Consider the following 16,224-nt stretch of genomic DNA (forward strand, 5'->3'; position numbering starts at 1 on the left):
GAGAATCACTTGAACCTGATAGGCGGAGCTTGCAATGAGCCGAGATTGCGCCACTGCACCCCAGCCTAGGCAACACAGCAAGACTCTGTCTCAAAAAACAAAAAGAAAAGAAAATCATCATAAAAAAAGAAGAGAGAGAAAAGCGTTCCCCACTCTAGGCAGCATCTGCCAGCACAGGAGCCCTGCCAGCGAAGCCCCATCTGACCTTTGTCAAGTTATTTGACGCAGCTGAGTCTGTTTTCTCACCTGCCTGGTGAGAGACCAACATGTGTAATTTCAATGACCCCTCCCATTCCTGAGGATCTGTGACATTCTCATAAGACCCATCATGAGCTTCTGGGATGGCCAGCGTGGTTCAGGGGGCATGTCCCTGTGGTCTGGGGTATGGGGGCAGAGCTAGTCCTGCATGGTCCTCAGCTTCGGAGGAAGTGATGTATCCGGTGCCCGTTATGTCCCCATGTGGGACCTGGCTGGTGAGGCTACCTTGGGGCCAGGCAGGGGGAGGAGCCCCCTTTATTTTGTGCAGGGGTCGTGGCCAGTGCTGGGAACGTGTTGGACAGGGAGGACAGGTCCTTCTCTATACCTGCCACATTCTGAAACCAGGCAGCACAGGGAGCTGCGGACAGTCGGTGATGGCAGCTACACAGAGGGACAGGTGCCCCGGGCTCGCTCCTCCTGTGTCTGCACATCCGTGCCATCCAGGGCAATTGCTCAGCCGGACCCGGTGAGATTAACTTGGCCCATGGAAGAAAGAGGAGAGGGGAGGGAGGACCAGTGTGAAAGAAGGGAGAGAGTATTTTTCTTCCTCAGCCATGAGATGTTTTGCCAAGCTTAGCTAGCTGAGGCTCACCCTTAATTGGTGATGAATTAAACATTGTTATTTCAACCAAGGCACTCAGAAAAATGCCCTCTCTTGGAAATTCAAAATGAACTTCAGCTCAAAGAACTGTGAAGAACAGCCAGGGCCCCCCTCCTCTTTCGATGGCCCTGGGGGAGCTAGGCGGGTCTGCAGTCATGGGAGGGGCCTCCTATAGTCGAGGCAGGGAGGTACATGGGATTCCAGCACCTGCAGCTTCTTCTACAAGTCTGTATGTCCTCACATCCCCACAAACGCCATGGGGGCTGTATTTGTCTGCCTGGGCTGCCATAGGCTGTGTGGCTTCAACAGCAGAAATTGAGTTTGTCACAGTCTGGAGGCCGGAAGTCCAAACTCGAGCTATCTACAGATTGGTTTCCTGTGCAGGCGCTCTCCTTGGCTTACATGTAGCTGTGTGCTCCGTGGTCTTCCCTCTGTGGGTGCCTGTGTCCTCATCTCTTCTTATTAGGACAGCACCCATGCTGGATTAGGGCCCTCCCTGATGACCTCATTTTACCTTAATTACCACTTTAAAGGCCCTGTTTCCAAATACAGTCCCATTCTGAGGTACTAGGTGTAATGACTTCAACATGTGAATTTAGAGGTGACATTCAGCTCATAATCTATTATGCCTCTAGGTCACTGGCAAACTCCCATAATGACAAGTGAAATGACAGCGTGATAGTAAAAATCAAAGCACTTTGACCTGCCTGGGCGGTTTTCAAGCAGTCCCTTTGGGTTTATAGAAATAAACAGACTGGGCATGGTGGCGCACGCCTGTAATCCTAGCACTTTGGGAGGCTGAGGCGGGAGGATCACTTAAAGCCAGGAGTTTGAGACCAGCTTGGGCAGCAAAGCGAGGCCCTGTCTATACGGAAAATGTTTACAATTAGCCAGGTGTGGTAACGCACACCTGGAGTCCCAGCTACTCAGGAGGCTGAGGTGGGAGAATTGCTTGAGCCCGGGAGTTCGAGGCTGCAGTGAGCTGTGATTGTGCCACTGCACTCCAGTCTGGACCACAGTGAGACCCCAGCTTTTTAAAAATTAGAATAGAAATAGCCAAGCTCCCGAACAGTTCCACATTTCTTCACAGCAGTGGCAACCTTGAAGGGAACAGGTTCAGGAAAGGCAGGGACTGCTCCTTAGGCGTCTGTTTTGGAAAACTCGCCTTGACTTTTCAACGGGGTTCAAAATAATCAAGTTCTGCAGAACGAAACTGGGCTGTGGCTGGGGTCCTGAGGACCCCGCGGGGCTCCCACCCCGTGCAGGCAGGGGGCTGCAGGCAGGAGTGAGCGCTGAGCCCTTTACCCGGAAACAGGCCTCTCCTTGCAGAAGTGGCCTGAAAAGCCCAGGGTCCCGCGGGTATGGACCGGGCACAGGCACGTTTTTCACCACAAGGAGCCAGCAGCGAGGCGCCCAGATGGCAGGTGCTGGAAATCACGGGCAGCTGGTGAAGCACCAAGCCTTACCCGACGTGGGGAGGTGATCCCCACCTCACCCCACCCCCTTCTGTCTGTCTCCTTGTACAACCCGAGTGTTCAGGTGAGTCGAGACTGACGCGCTTGCTTTATCTGCAGGCTGAACGAGCGCGACCGCCTCATCAAGAGGCTGGGCCGGAAGACGCCCCCGACGCTGTTCCGGGGCAGCTCCCTGCAGCAGGGCGTCCCGCGTGAGTACGGCGGGCGGGGCTGATGGGGAGTGGGTGTCGGTGGCGGGGGGGGGGGGTGATGGGGAGTGGGTGTCGGTGGCGGGGGGGGGGGGGGGTGATGGGGAGTGGGTGTCGGTGGAGGGCGGGGGTGATGGGGAGTGGGTGTCGGTGGAGGGCGGGGGTGATGGGGAGTGGGTGTCGGTAGAGGGCGGGGGTGATGGGGAGTGGGTGACGGTGGAGGGCGGGGGTGATGGGGAGTGGGTGTCGGTGGAGGGCGGGGGCTGATGGGGAGTTGGGGGAGTGGGTGATGATGGGGGGCTGGGTGGGTGCTGATGGCGGTTGCGGGTGGGGCGCGCGTTTGGAAGTGGAACTGCAACATGTGTATTTGGCCCCAGGAACGTGCAGCCTGAGTGTAGGTAATTCCCTGGGACCACAAAATCCTTAAATCCTGATGTGGTTATGATCCTTCCATCAGCCTCCCAAGAGGACTTTTTTAAGGTTGAAGCAGTATGACCTTTAAACTGTTGCGCCTAAAGCTAGCGACATGAACTGTTTTGTGTAGTATTGCCATATTGATTGAAACAGTGACCATCATTGGGGAAGAACATCATGCTTCTCCCAGGAAGGCTGCCCCACGTCTAAGGCTGACTTCCCCCTGCCACCCCTGCCCTCACCTCCGGATTCCAGAGGAGAGTAGGAGGCTGTGAAATATCCCCTCTCCCCTGTCCCAGACTTTGGAGCTCGGCGCGGGGGAGCTCGTGGGCTTGTTTTTAGCAATCCAGCCATCAGATCCCAGCTGAGGCAGATCCAGGCCACCTTCCCCAGGGCCAAGGCCAACCCAGCCCTGCCTCTCTGGGTCCTGCGGCCTTCCCCAGCCCCTCTCCACCCCCATCACGTGCACATGCCAGCTTTTCCTCCCATACCTACTCCCTGCCTCCCTTTCCCTTCCCGAGGAGTTTAGAGGGAAACTGGCAGAAAGAGATGAGTTGGGTCGGATGCGGTGGCTCACGCCTGTAAGCCTAGCACTTTGGGAGGCCGAGGTGGGTGAATCACTTGAGGTCAGGAGTTCAAGACCAGCCTGACCAACATGGTGAAACCTCATCTCTATTAAAAATACAAAATTAAGCCGGGCACGGTGGCTCAAGCCTGTAATCCCAGCACTTTGGGAGGCTGAGACGGGCGGATCACAAGGTCAGGAGATCGAGACCATCCTGGCTAACACGGTGAAACCCCGTCTCTACTAAAAAATACAAAAAACTAGCCGGGCGTGGTGGCGGGCGCCTGTAGTCCCAGCTACTCGGGAGGCTGAGGCAGGAGAATGGCGTAAACCCGGGAGGCGGAGCTTGCAGTGAGCTGAGATCCGGCCACTGCACTCCAGCCTGGGCGACAGAGCCAGACTCAGTCTCAAAAAAAAAAAAAAAAAAAAAAGAAAATACAAAATTAGCCGGGCGTGGTGGCCCCTGCCTGGAATCCCAGCTACTTGGGAGGCTGAGGCAGGAGAATCACTTGAACCCAGGAAGCGGAGGTTGTGGCCAGCCAAGATCATGCCATTGCATTCCAGCCTGGGCAACAAGAGTGAAACTCCATCTGAAAGAGAGAGAGAGAGAGAGAGAGAGAGAGAGGAAGGGAGGGAGGAAGGGAGGGAGGGAGGGAGGGAGGGAGGAAGGAAAGAAGGAAGGAAGGAAAGGAAGGAAGGAGAGAAGGAGAGAGAGGTTTATGAAAGTGAAGAATCACTTCACACAGTACAGGCAGTGAAGGATCTGTGTTCAGTTGAGCTCCGCCTGTCAACAGGTATTGGCAGATTCTCTCAATGGAGAGAGAAGGAGGGAGATAGAATATCATTGCTTTTTAGTGATCTACTCCCTGTCCTCACTTTGCCATGTGGAATGTCGTATGGGAAGAAGGGGACTGACATGTTTCTGTCCTTTAATGCTCCACTGCCCTGGGAGGTGGCTAATGCCACCCCAAGGAGACAAAGCAGAGGCTCGGGTCAGAAAGTGGTTGGCCCAGCATTGCTCAGTGGCATGCCATGAGGTCTGGATTGCAGCCTCAGACTCTGGCCCAAAAGAGAGGTCAAGTCAAGAGGTTTGATGGGACAGGAGTGCTAACTGTAGGGCAGCCCTCTGGAGATGGGCTGCCTGGGTTCCTGTCCCTGCCCCCCTACTTTTTTGTGACTTTGGGCAATTTACTTAATGTCTGCTTCTGCATCTGTAAAGTTGGGTAATATGAGAACTTACTGGACGCTAGAGGTCCAGTGCACCCACAGCTGCACAGAAAGCCAATCACTGAGACAACAGTTATTGCCAAGGAAGAAGACTTTATCTGGTGCTATAGCCAAGGAGGTGGCAGATTAGTCTCAAATCCATCTCCCTGACTGACTAAAATTAGGGGTTTATATAGCAGGGAAGAAATGTTAGCAATGTGTAAGAAAACAGGAATCAGGATGGGTAAGGAAGCAATCAAGATTAATGAGGGGCTTAGCATCTCATTGTCTGGATGAGATCATTGGGTGAGTTTCAGATCTTTGCTGCTTTTTGAGAGGCCTGGGGGTCCTTACCGAGGAAGGAACTCAGATAAAACAAATATAAGTGTCAAGCTTTAAGCCCAGAAGGGTCATTTCTATGTTAAAAAAAGAAAAAAAAAACTGTCTGTGGGACTATTGGGTCAGTTTCAATTAGGAGGATTAAATGAGATCATAAAGATAAAGTACCTAGAACAGTATAGGCAATATAGCGTTCAATAAATGTTGGGTATTATTTTTCTGTCATTAGCTGAATAATTTTGGGAAACTTAATTTCTCTAAATTTTTATTTTCTCCTATGGAAGAAAAAGAATTTTAATGATATACATCTTACACAGTCCTTGTGAGTCTTCATGACAGTAGGTGTAAAGCACCTTCTGTATGCCAGACACAGAGAAAACACATACAGGTTCCCAGAACTCTACAGGGTCTGTTCTGTGGAGCCGTGTTGCCTCTCTGATGAATGTTTCAAAATAACCATAGACAGAATATACACGAGATACATATTGTGATCAAAGACCAAATGAGAATTTTTATGGGAGAGTCATAAATGTCTTAAGACAACTACTAAATGCTTTTCTTAAGTCAATATTTGGAAGGCCAAAAAAAATCTACTGAATAAATATAAGAAATAAGAAGGCTTCTAAAATCACACCATATTTTTTAAACACTCAGTGACTAGTACCAGAACCTGATGGATAACTTAGGACATTTCTGTCACTAATAGCCAGAGAAGATCATCGGGTGGTCAGAGCTGGTCCTGGGGTGCAGGACGGACATATAGCAGATCTCAGCCTTTTATGTTCCCCCTGGGTCTGTCCAGGAAACTGGCAGGAAAAACTCTAATCTTGGTAGTATTTTAGTTCCTGTGAGCCACCAACATACAATATTTGTAATCAGCATTTCCTACACAGTCTGATTTCCTCATTGTCCCCATGGTCTTCTCATTCCTATGGCTATTAGGAATCTTTCCAGACAGGAAACTGCTATTTTCATTAAGATGCTATCAGAGCGCAGATTCAAAGGAATGCTACTTAAGGGGAGTTTTATTCCAAAATAATGAAAAAAAATGACATGATTGTATGGATTTTACCAAATGTTCTACCCAGAGAAGACAAAACAGCTAAGAAATCCATCTATCTTCCCACCTCCTTTCACCTACACAATTCCATCCTCCATTCTGGCTGTGGCTATTTAGAAAGCAGATGCTTTAGGAAGCCAGCCAGGGAAAGTTCAGTTAGTTGGGTCCATGAGAGCTCCCTCCAGGCCCCCATCAGGACTTTCTGGCTGCTTGGACTTCCTGAAGGATGAGTGAAAGTGGGGGATACAAAGACCTGGAGGCTTCCTCTGAGCTCCCTGTTTGGATGCAAATGGCAGTTAAAGGTTCAGGAGGCAGAGCTGGGAGCAGGTCTGTATCTTCCTCAGGTGGGACGGAGGCTGGGCAGGCAGGGATGGTTGAGGGGTGATGGTGTCTGGTTTTCCAGTAAAACTCCTCCTGTGACAGCTCTAACTCCCACCAGGCCTGTTTTCTAAGAGGAAAATGTTTTATCTGAACCTGGGAGGACTCCCTCTCCCAAGATAAACGTATCAGGCCATCCTCCTTTCACTGTTGAATTGTAGACTCCACTTTCATTCTTGGTTAAGGTTAAGAAAGTCTTAGCGTACAACATGCTGGAAATGTGGCGGTGGGTGCAAACAATGGGAACTAGGGAGGATAGTGGGAGACATTTAGCACAGACCTCGGGGTGCTCTACTTACCCTGGGAGGTTTACAACAGGAGGGGGAACTCTTCTCTGCCTGTCTCTTCAGAGGAAAACCTTGAAACCCTTCCCACCCCGGGGGGCCGAATTACCCGCTGCAATCCCGTGGGAGGCCCTTGTGGCTGCGGCACTAATGCACACAGAAGAAGTGACAGAGTTATGAGCTGAAGAAGCCCCCGGAGTTGGGTTTCCAGCAGACACAGGCATGTTATGGAAAACAAGATAAATAGAAGAAAAGTAATCAAAGTAGGGTTGTTTTTTCTAAATTTTTAGAAATTTTTTTCTAAATTTTTAGAAAAAGGTTGTTTTGCACCTTCCATTTAAACAGGAAGTAGACTGTTCCAAAGGCTAAGATACCTTTCCCAAAAGGACACTCCCAAATTTATTTTTATGTCTCCGTGAGCTCCCCACAACCAGGAGAAAAAAGCAGGCCAAAAGAGATATAATACGTAGTTAATTGTTCTTTTTGGACAGACTGTTGACACCAAACACCAACCCTTTCTTTTCTGGCATGGATGCGGAGGCCTCCATGTGGGTGCAGTGCGAACTAGTACTGACAGGGAGAGGATCCTGCAGCGTGGGTGTGACGGGCCATGAACATGTCCTGGAGCCCATAGAGAGGACTGGAGCTGGAGAGAACTTGTGCCTTCCCTGGTCCAAGCCATTTAATTTACAGAAAAGTACACCAAGACCCAGGGAGCTTAAAGAGCCCAAAGTCACATGGACAAGTAGCAGCAAGCAAGGACTAGAGCCACCCTTTGTTTCCTGGCCACCACCCCGACCCCATGCTGCAGCCACTTGGGGCCCCCAGAATCTAAGATAAAAACAAGCAAGTGGAGAAAAACGTCTTCAGGGTGGAGAGCTCAGTAGTCCTCAGCCTGCCACTAGAAGAGTTTATAAAGAGTATGTCCAATTCTTTGGGGTGACCGTTCCTTACTCAGAACCCCTTCAGTAGGACTGAGGAGCAGCCCTTGGGATGGTGCAGCAGCTGTGGAGCCGGTGGTGACCCTGCCATTGCAGCTGCTGTTCTGCCAGGCCCCCTCAGGAAGACATCAGAGGTGTACTAGAAACGTTCCTTATTAAAGAAGTGGAGAATGGCAATTGTCCAAGTTGACCACAGTACATAGCCTCGTTACTGGAGCAGATGAGGCCGTGTTATTTACCTTGTTACTGGAGCAGATGAGGCAGTGTTATTTGCTAAATTTTGCTTTGAAACATCCCAAGGAAAGACGTCTCCTCTTGGATTGCAGTAGAAAGGCTTCACAAGGACCTGCTTGTACAGGATTTGGGATGAGAGTGTGTGTGCCACACGGTGCCAGAGGGAGGCAGGAGGCTGGGGCAGCTCCTCCAAAGCCGGGCAACGGAGGTTTCCTTGTCCCGGCTGATTTCTGATTAAGCAACTTGGTGAAAATCCAAAAGCTCTTAGGAGAACAGGAGGGGTGGCCTTTGCTCTTCAGTGCTTGGAAGCAGATCCCGTGAAGGCTCTAAAGCCCTGAGTATCAGGAAGTTCAAGTGCGCTAGGTGTGGACCCAAGGCTGGAACAAGCATGTTCGCCTCCAAGGGAGCTCCCCTCCCGGCTGGTGCTGCCTTCAGGCTCAGGGACCCACCTGCTCCTGGTCCCAGCTATCTGGGGGCTCACACTGGTCTGGGAGCTGCTTCACTGTGGCTACCACGTGGTGGGAATGTTTGGGTTGTAGGTTTTGTTTTGCTAGAAATGGAGGTGAGCAAGTAGACAAAAGCCCCCTGTGGAGGATTCCTCTCTGTTCTGTTCACCTGGCTCAGCTTGCATCACCTTCCTTCCCACCTACTGTCTCTTCCTCCCATGGCCTCACTGGCCTGGGCCATCCTCTCTGCTGCTCAGCCCATGTCCTCAGTCAACTCTCAGGCCACCTCTGCGGACAAGCCCTTGCCTCCCCGGATAACCCCCTGAGCCCTCGGCATTCTCAGGCAGTGGCTGGAAGGCATGCCGTCTGGAAGAGCCGGAAAGCCAGCCCTGGACTGGGACTCTCAGTTATGGGAACACACAGAGTAAGAAAACAGCCTGAATGTCTTCTTTTAAAATCTCCTCCTCTTCTCCATCGCGCGAGGACTCTTCTGTCTTGTGACTGTACGTCTTGATACTCTAGAAATTTCCTTGTTAAGCCAGATGTCTGAGGAAATTAGCAGGCAGTCCAGGAGCTGATACATGGGCACACTTTCCGACTTCTTTTCTCCTGTTAAAGAGTATGACAGTGAATTCACAGCTCCCTGACAAGGTGTAAGCATGCACGGATGGAAGTCAAGATTGTCGGGTTTCGATTGTGCTGTCTTTTGGCCAGAATGTCTAATTGAGCTGTGGGGCTTTTCCAGACCCCTGACACACAAGGGTTAGCCTACGGAGAGCGGGCCTTATACATGTGTTTCTGTGGGAAGGGCCAGTTGGAAGCAAAGCCCCACTCTGGGCTTGTGAACACTAAAGCCGTTTCTCCGCTGTAGAGTGTGGATCCTGGGTTTGCTTCCCAGCTCCGCCACGCATGAGGCCTGTGACCTTGAGCAGGTCACAGATATCTCTATGCCTCAGTTTTCCCATCTGTGAAGTGGGAGGAATATAATCACCTATCTCATAGGGTTTCTGGGAGGATTAAATGAGCTCTATGTTATAGAACAGTGTCTTAGACACATGGCATTTCATGAGTCTTGGCTACTATTTATTTTATTAGTAGTATATGAACTGATTGTGTAAGAACCAGTCTTCCTGTGACGACAGGTCCAGTCAATCACTAAATTCCTTTTGACTTTATTGTGTGACCTTTTTCTTTCTTTACACGGAAACAACCCTACTTTGATTACTTATTACCAGTCCAGATCAGTCTTGATTTAAAAACAGGGCTGGGCACGGTGGCTCACGCCTATAATCTCAGCACCTTGGGAGGCCAAGGTGGGCAGATTGCTTGAGGTCAGGAGTTCGAGACCAGCCTGACCAACATGGTGAAATCCCATCTCTACTAAAAATACAAAAAAAAAAAAATAGCTGGGCATGGTGGCGCATGCCTGTAGCCCTAGCTACTCAAGAGGCTGAAGCAGGAGAATTGCTTGAACCCTGGAGGCGGAGGCTGCAGTGAGCCAGGATCACGCCGCTGTACTCCAGCCTGGGCAATGGAGCAATATTGTGTCTCAAATAAATAAATAAATAAACAAACAAGAAGGCCCCGGGCATCACGTGCATTTTGCCAGCTTGCACTGTTAGTGTTGTGTGTGTTTTCCCTGGCATGTTTTCAGCTTCATAAATTAGCGGCTCTCCTGCGGCATCAGGCAGACGGGAGTATTTCCTCTTAACTGGCAGTGGGAAAGTGGAGATGGGGACCAGTGACCCACTGTGTATGATTCCCACCCTGAGCTCAGCCGCAGCCCCCTAGAAATAGGAAACGTACCCTCAGAGCCGTTCCCATCCCAGCATCAGCAGCGAGAACCATGGGACCCCAGTCAGCCTGCACACGGCTGCCACGGCCCCTCTATGGCCACAGGTTTCTTCATCTCAAGCCTCCAACTATCCAAGGCTAAGGAGGCCAGGTGTCGCACACCACTCGCCCGCACGCTGCCAAAAAAGCAGCATATTTAAACCTAGTGTGCTCCCCCAATTCTCCTGTTAACCAGTTTCTCCTGTGTGCTTCACTTTCAGATGGGTATGCTTTTTCTCAAGAAGAACACGGAGCTGTGAGTCAGGAAGAAGTCATCCGTGCTTATGACACCACCAAAAAGAAATGCAGGAAGAAGTAAGACTTGAATTTTCCTGACTGATCTTAGGAAAGAGATTCAGTTTGTTGCACCCAGTGTTAACACATCTTTGTCAGAAAAGACTGGCGTCCGCAGCCAAAACACCAGAAAACACATTTCTGTGGCCTTAGCCAAGCAGTTTGTTAGTTACATATTCCCTTGCAAACCTGCAAACCTGGAGTGTAGACCACAGGGGAAGCTATCTTTGCCCTCCCAACTTGTTTGCAGCGCTTAGCCTAACTTTTGTTTACGTCGTTATGAAGCAGTCAACTGTGCTCTGTGAGGTGTGAAATTAAAAACATTATGTTTCACCAGTATTTAAACATCAGTACTAGTTGTCCTGGGAGAAAGGGAAAGTTTTATGTTGCGTGAGAAGCCCGTCTTGTGTAATTGGAGCAGGGCACACTTGCTTCCTGTTTGATTAACTCACAGATTACATCCAGCGGGCCACATGCAGACCTCACTGTAGGCAGGTCGCTCTCCTGCTTTGATTCCTGTTTTGTTTGTGTAAAGTTGGCATAAACTTCTTGATTGCAGTGAAATCACAAAATTCTATGTCGGGGTAGTCAACCTGAGAAGATTATTTGAACCTCTTAGCCACATTTCCAGCAGGGCAAACCGACTGATGCCCTGGCAGAGTCTTCCGCACCCTCTCCAGGTGCACTCGGCCCAGTCCCGCTGCCGTGTCCAGGCGTCCCTCACCCCCACACCTGCTGCATGGCTGGCCACGGCGCTCAGTGCATGGCGGCTGGTGGGCAGCCAACCCAAACCTACGCCTTTCCTTGTTCCACTGCAGACTCGGAAACAGATGCGAAAAATTCCTTCTTCCGCCGCCCTTTTTGTTCTGTAAAGAAAGAAAAGAAGCATCGCCTTTCCGCATATATTCTAAATGTCTCTGCCTCTGTCTGACATGGGGCCATCCCACAGGTCAGAGCGGTGGTAGAACCCCTTCAGCACTCCCAGCCGTGGTCAGGCTCTGAATACTCCCTTCCCAACAGCCAGACTGCTGGGTCTTTGGCATCCACTTACGTTAGAACCCATGCTTCTTTCAGAGCACATTTTGGACTTTCACTGTTGGGAAATGAATGAATTTATAAGATGCCCGTGCAGCGAAGGAACACACCTGTCGCTCTTAGCTCTAGAGTCAGAGGATGAGTAAACCCAGATGCGAGAGTATAGGACATTGAACGGGGAGAACAAGACGACCACAGAAGTCCTCAGAAGGAGAAGGAAGGGCACGGAAGACACTGAGAGGAGGACACAGAGGAATCGCCACGAGATCTCCGCAGTAGAAACTCTGAAACGAACCCTGAGACCCAGACAGTTGTCATGATCAGCCCAGTGTGTATGAGAGCTTAAACAAGAGCTTCACACGCAGTTTTAATTGAAAAGAATTCCAAACATTTCAGGGAAGCACCTTTTTTTAAATACACCGACATGTTTCCTTTCTGTATCCCATCAGTGTTAGACACAGGTACCCATCAGAATACGGCATATCCTGAATTCTGAGACAAGGAAGCAAAGTGCTGAATCACTGATTTTCCCAACTGCAGAGTCCCACACTCTAAATCTTAACCAAACCTAGATGCCTTCAGGCATGAATGTGAGCATCTGGAGCCCTTACTAAACAACCTGCCTGGACCCTGTTCTCTGCTCTGGTTGCCAGGCCAGATTTTTGGATGGCCTGAATACTTCTGGGCAGCTGTTACTGGTGAAAATGGGAGTTCAGAGCACGTTTTGGATCTTCACTGTTGGGAAATGAATGAATTTCTAACATGCCTGTGCAGCGAAGGAGCACACCTGTCGCTCTTAGCTCTAGAGTCAGAGGATGAGTAAACCCCGTGGGGATGATTGTGCTAAATTAGGAAATAGCACATTAGTGCACTTTGCTTCCTAACCCTTTATTTTCAGAAATCTACAACTTACTGGGCATGGAAATCATTTAAAACATGATTTGCATTGACTAAGAAAACAAATCCTCACTTAGGAGGTGACCAGGATGCAGAGAGGGCCTGAGGGGCAGCAGAACAATGCAGTTCACAGGTGAGGCTCCCAAAAGGGCCATTCCTTTCTCCCCAAGGTGCATAAAACATTTTTAAATACTGGAGTGCCCAGTGAGACTGAAGGATTGTCATGCAGGAACTGTAACACAAAATGTGCCTATGACTAACACGACAAACCAAGGTGTATGGGTTTTTTTTTTGCACACCCAGAAAGGTGATGGCCAAAACACAGAGGAGAAACGAAAACTGGAATTGAATGCGCATTAGGCATCGTAACTATTAATATTTTGTTTTATTTGGGAAATAAGCCTATTTGGAAAGAGTGGATTAGAAATTCAGTTCTTTGTCAAACAGTTAGCTCTGTCTTGAACTTGAAGCCTTCCAAATCAGAATTATGAATTTGTGTGTTTGTGTTTGTTTGGGGTTTTTGTTTTTATTTCTTACATTAGAGTTCATATTTTCTGGGATTTAAATTATAGGTGTATTTTCCTATTCTCTTGAGAAGTAGACTAAACAGTCTTTGCAATGATGACGGATGCACACAGAAGAAAACATTAGAAGACATTACTTTCTATCCTCTCATGTGGTTGAGTATTCTTACAGCCAAATGACTAAATTGGGTTTCTAGGAGGAGCAGCTGTCACTACATGTGATATATAATGTTTAGCCCGGGCCAACTCAGGGGCTGTGTCATTTGTCCTATCTTCAAATTGAGGTCAGAGTGTCACACACAACCCCTTCCCTGGGGCAGGGTGGACTGGACTAGGTTGCATACGCTGGCTGTCAGCTCAGCGAAAATGCCACATGGGGCTTGTCACTCTGCCACACACTAACTGACTCACAGGCTGGCAGGTCACACTCGGTTAGCGCTCCAGGGCCTGACTCTGGATTGAGCTAAACTGGCAGAATCCACTTAGGCCAACCCTTGGTCTACTGCTGTACACAGCCCAGTCCTGTGTTGAGTCTCTCTTGTCCGGGATGACCCTGCAGAAGGAAGAGACCAGTTATGCTCTGGGCTCAGTTCTGCGTTTCCACTGCACATGGACACGTGCCAGCAAGGGTAGCTGTGGAAGACACGGATCAGGAGAGCAGGGTTGTCTGGTTTAATACTCCGTGCTGATCAGAACGGGCTCGCTCATAATTTAGGAGTGGAGCTGATGGGTCTGTCCTGCCTCAATGCAGAATATTCCAGGCTGCTTGACCACGGTTATGTCCGCCCACCTCCCAGCACACACGCGCACGTGAAGACAAAAACGTGGTAACTCTTTTGGTTCTGTACACCGTACAAAACGTGCTTTGGAGCAAGGAGTGCTGTTTCTTTAACACTTGTAGAGGACTATCCTGAGAAGTGAACCTGGGCTTTCGGAGAGCTCAGCTGAGAATTCTGTTGACATTTTATTTCCCTTGACAAGGCTTCAGGTCTGTCTCACTATGGAGAGCTGGCTGTGAAAATCAGTAATAACTTGTCAAGAAGTGGTGAAAAGGGGGGAAAAGTGAGTCTAGGTAACTAATGTCTTATAATGCATATATAAGTAAATATTGCAGGCTTTAAGGTTGAATTTTGTAAAAAGAAAGCTGTCTATAATTTCCATTTGTTATAATAATGACCTTTAATCTTGTTGTTTGGAACCATAAAGCATTTTTATCAGGTACTTCTGTTCCAAGGGATTTATGTCTTAGACTATAGCTGAATTGAATGTTTGCAAAACTCTGCTATAGGATAAGGTGGTCTTTAGTTTTGAACGTGTGAAAAGACTGCACACTCTTCAACCAGGATTTGAGTTACTGCCCAGGGTCATTGTCTCAAAGTAATTCAAGGAGTGATTTAACTTCAGCATTTGAAATGTAGCCTTTATCTCCTGGGATCCATAAAAAAATGTGAACAGGGAAATGGTGGCTGAGCAGAGCCTGAAATAATAACTTGGCAAAGAAATGCGTTTATCAGATCGAGTCAAAACATGGCATCCCCTGTTACATTCAAGAAATGCTTTCTTCATGTAAATGTTTACACGGACGTAATAATAACGATGGGGACAGTTAAAACCCCCTCCCTTCAAAAAAAGGAAATCTACATCAGTTGGGTTTGTTGTTGGTTCTTCATTGGCTCAAGGCAGTTAACCGGCTCATAATAGCCTTGGGGGAGATTATTTAACCTCATTCTAGCCATTTTTCCATCTCGAAGGCCAAGAAGGACTATTAGAAGGGTTTTGGATGGGTTTCGGAGGTGAGGGCCCAAGACCCCCATAATGACATCATTAGGTATCCTTGAAAGGAACAGACCAGCATGCTCGATGTGTTGTACCCTTCATTTATTTATTTTTTCTCAGTATCCCAAGTTGTCCATCAGTACATTCCCCTTCACCTTACCTGATGTTCACTTAATGCCCAGTCTGTAACTAATGTTCTGTTTAAAGCTCTCTTAATTTGTTGGCTATGAGTGATTTGTGAATCCGGGATGTAACCCTGAGTGAGGAGAAAAGAGCATTGAGCCAACATAAATCTTAACGGGCAGAAGCCACAAACAAATGGGAGCAGAAAAGAAGGGCGAGCTCCCCGCACCGCACCCCTTGTATAATCCAGCGTTAAGTTAACCTCCGAGGAACACCTCGGCTCTCCCGACCGAGGACGGACAAAAGAGGGATTCTTTTTACACCCAGGCTGGCGCGTTTTCAAGTGACAGTCTCTGGCTCTAGTTGCCTTTGAGATATCCACTCTGCTCTTTCTCCCAGGCCTCAGACCAAGAAAAACATGCTCTCAAGATTAGCCCGTAGGCAGTTCTTGTGACCTGGCTGAAGAAAGAAAGGAGACCTGTTTGTTTTAAAAGTCAGGCGCAAAGTGTCAGGTAGCTTTGATTTACGACAGAAAGAGGAAGAAGAAAGTTGGAGTAATAGCACTGTCCAAATAACCCTGCCCAGGAAACTTGGGGGTCAAGAGAGCTTATCAAGAGCCTTTTATAGGTAAGCTCTTCCGTGTGAAAGAGAAAAGGCCGGAAAGAGGGAGAGAGCCCAGAGAGCCGGCTGTGAACTCACTTCCAATGGGATTGGAGTCTGTTGCATTCCTAGAGATAGCCTGATATATGGTTTATAGCTGAATCAATAAACACCACCAAAAAAAAAAAAAAAAAGAAACCTGCCCTGTCGTGGAGTTTCTCTCTTTCCCTGCACAGTAAAGACTTTTGGGTTTTCGTGGATAAAATCAATGTCAGTACTGAAACTCACCCTCCTCTCCTGCCGCACTCTCCTCCGTTGCCCAGGATGGCCAAGTTCAGGCCTATGCAGTGCCGCTTCCCTGTGAGCCTCCCTCTCGAGGGCCATGCAGGCAGCCGCAGCAGGGCCAGCTGCAGGATGGGGCTGCAGGTCACTGAACTGTCGTTCAAATACATCATATTTGTGGCCTCTTTCTCATGCGAGCAAAGCCGTGTGCTCTCCTGTCTGCTGTCACATCTGTGCCTGGACTGCGTAAATACTGTTTGCGACGGGGAGGTTTTAATCTGGTTATGCAGAGGGAAGCAGGGCGGTGGGGGCATGTTTAATTGGCTCCCAGCAGAGTGGTGAGCGCTTCTATGGTGTGTGGGGCTTTTTGTTCCCTCCCTCTAGAAGTGTTACCGTTTTCACGTCCTCTTAATGTCCTCTGGTTGTTAAATTACAGCAGCACATTATAGTGCACTGGGTTCCCTCCTGGAG

At 49.0% G+C, this 16,224-nt stretch overlaps 1 protein-coding gene across 2 annotated transcripts in view; it reads left to right on the plus strand.

Annotated features, from left to right (window-relative positions):
* Positions 1-15,669, plus strand: part of ATP8A2 (ATPase phospholipid transporting 8A2) — a 653,147-nt gene extending 637,478 nt beyond the window's left edge. For both annotated transcript variants that reach the window (XM_050766819.1, XM_050766821.1), the window contains 2 exons: positions 2,434-2,525; positions 10,444-15,669. In XM_050766819.1, the coding sequence (XP_050622776.1) occupies positions 2,434-2,525; positions 10,444-10,541 (190 nt within the window). In that variant the 3' untranslated portion in view covers positions 10,542-15,669. The remainder of the gene's footprint in view (positions 1-2,433; positions 2,526-10,443) is intronic.
* Positions 15,670-16,224: the final 555 nt, after the last annotated feature.

Source organism: Macaca thibetana, chromosome 17 (genome assembly GCF_024542745.1).
Source record: "Macaca thibetana thibetana isolate TM-01 chromosome 17, ASM2454274v1, whole genome shotgun sequence".
NCBI classification, from domain to species: domain Eukaryota; kingdom Metazoa; phylum Chordata; class Mammalia; order Primates; family Cercopithecidae; genus Macaca; species Macaca thibetana.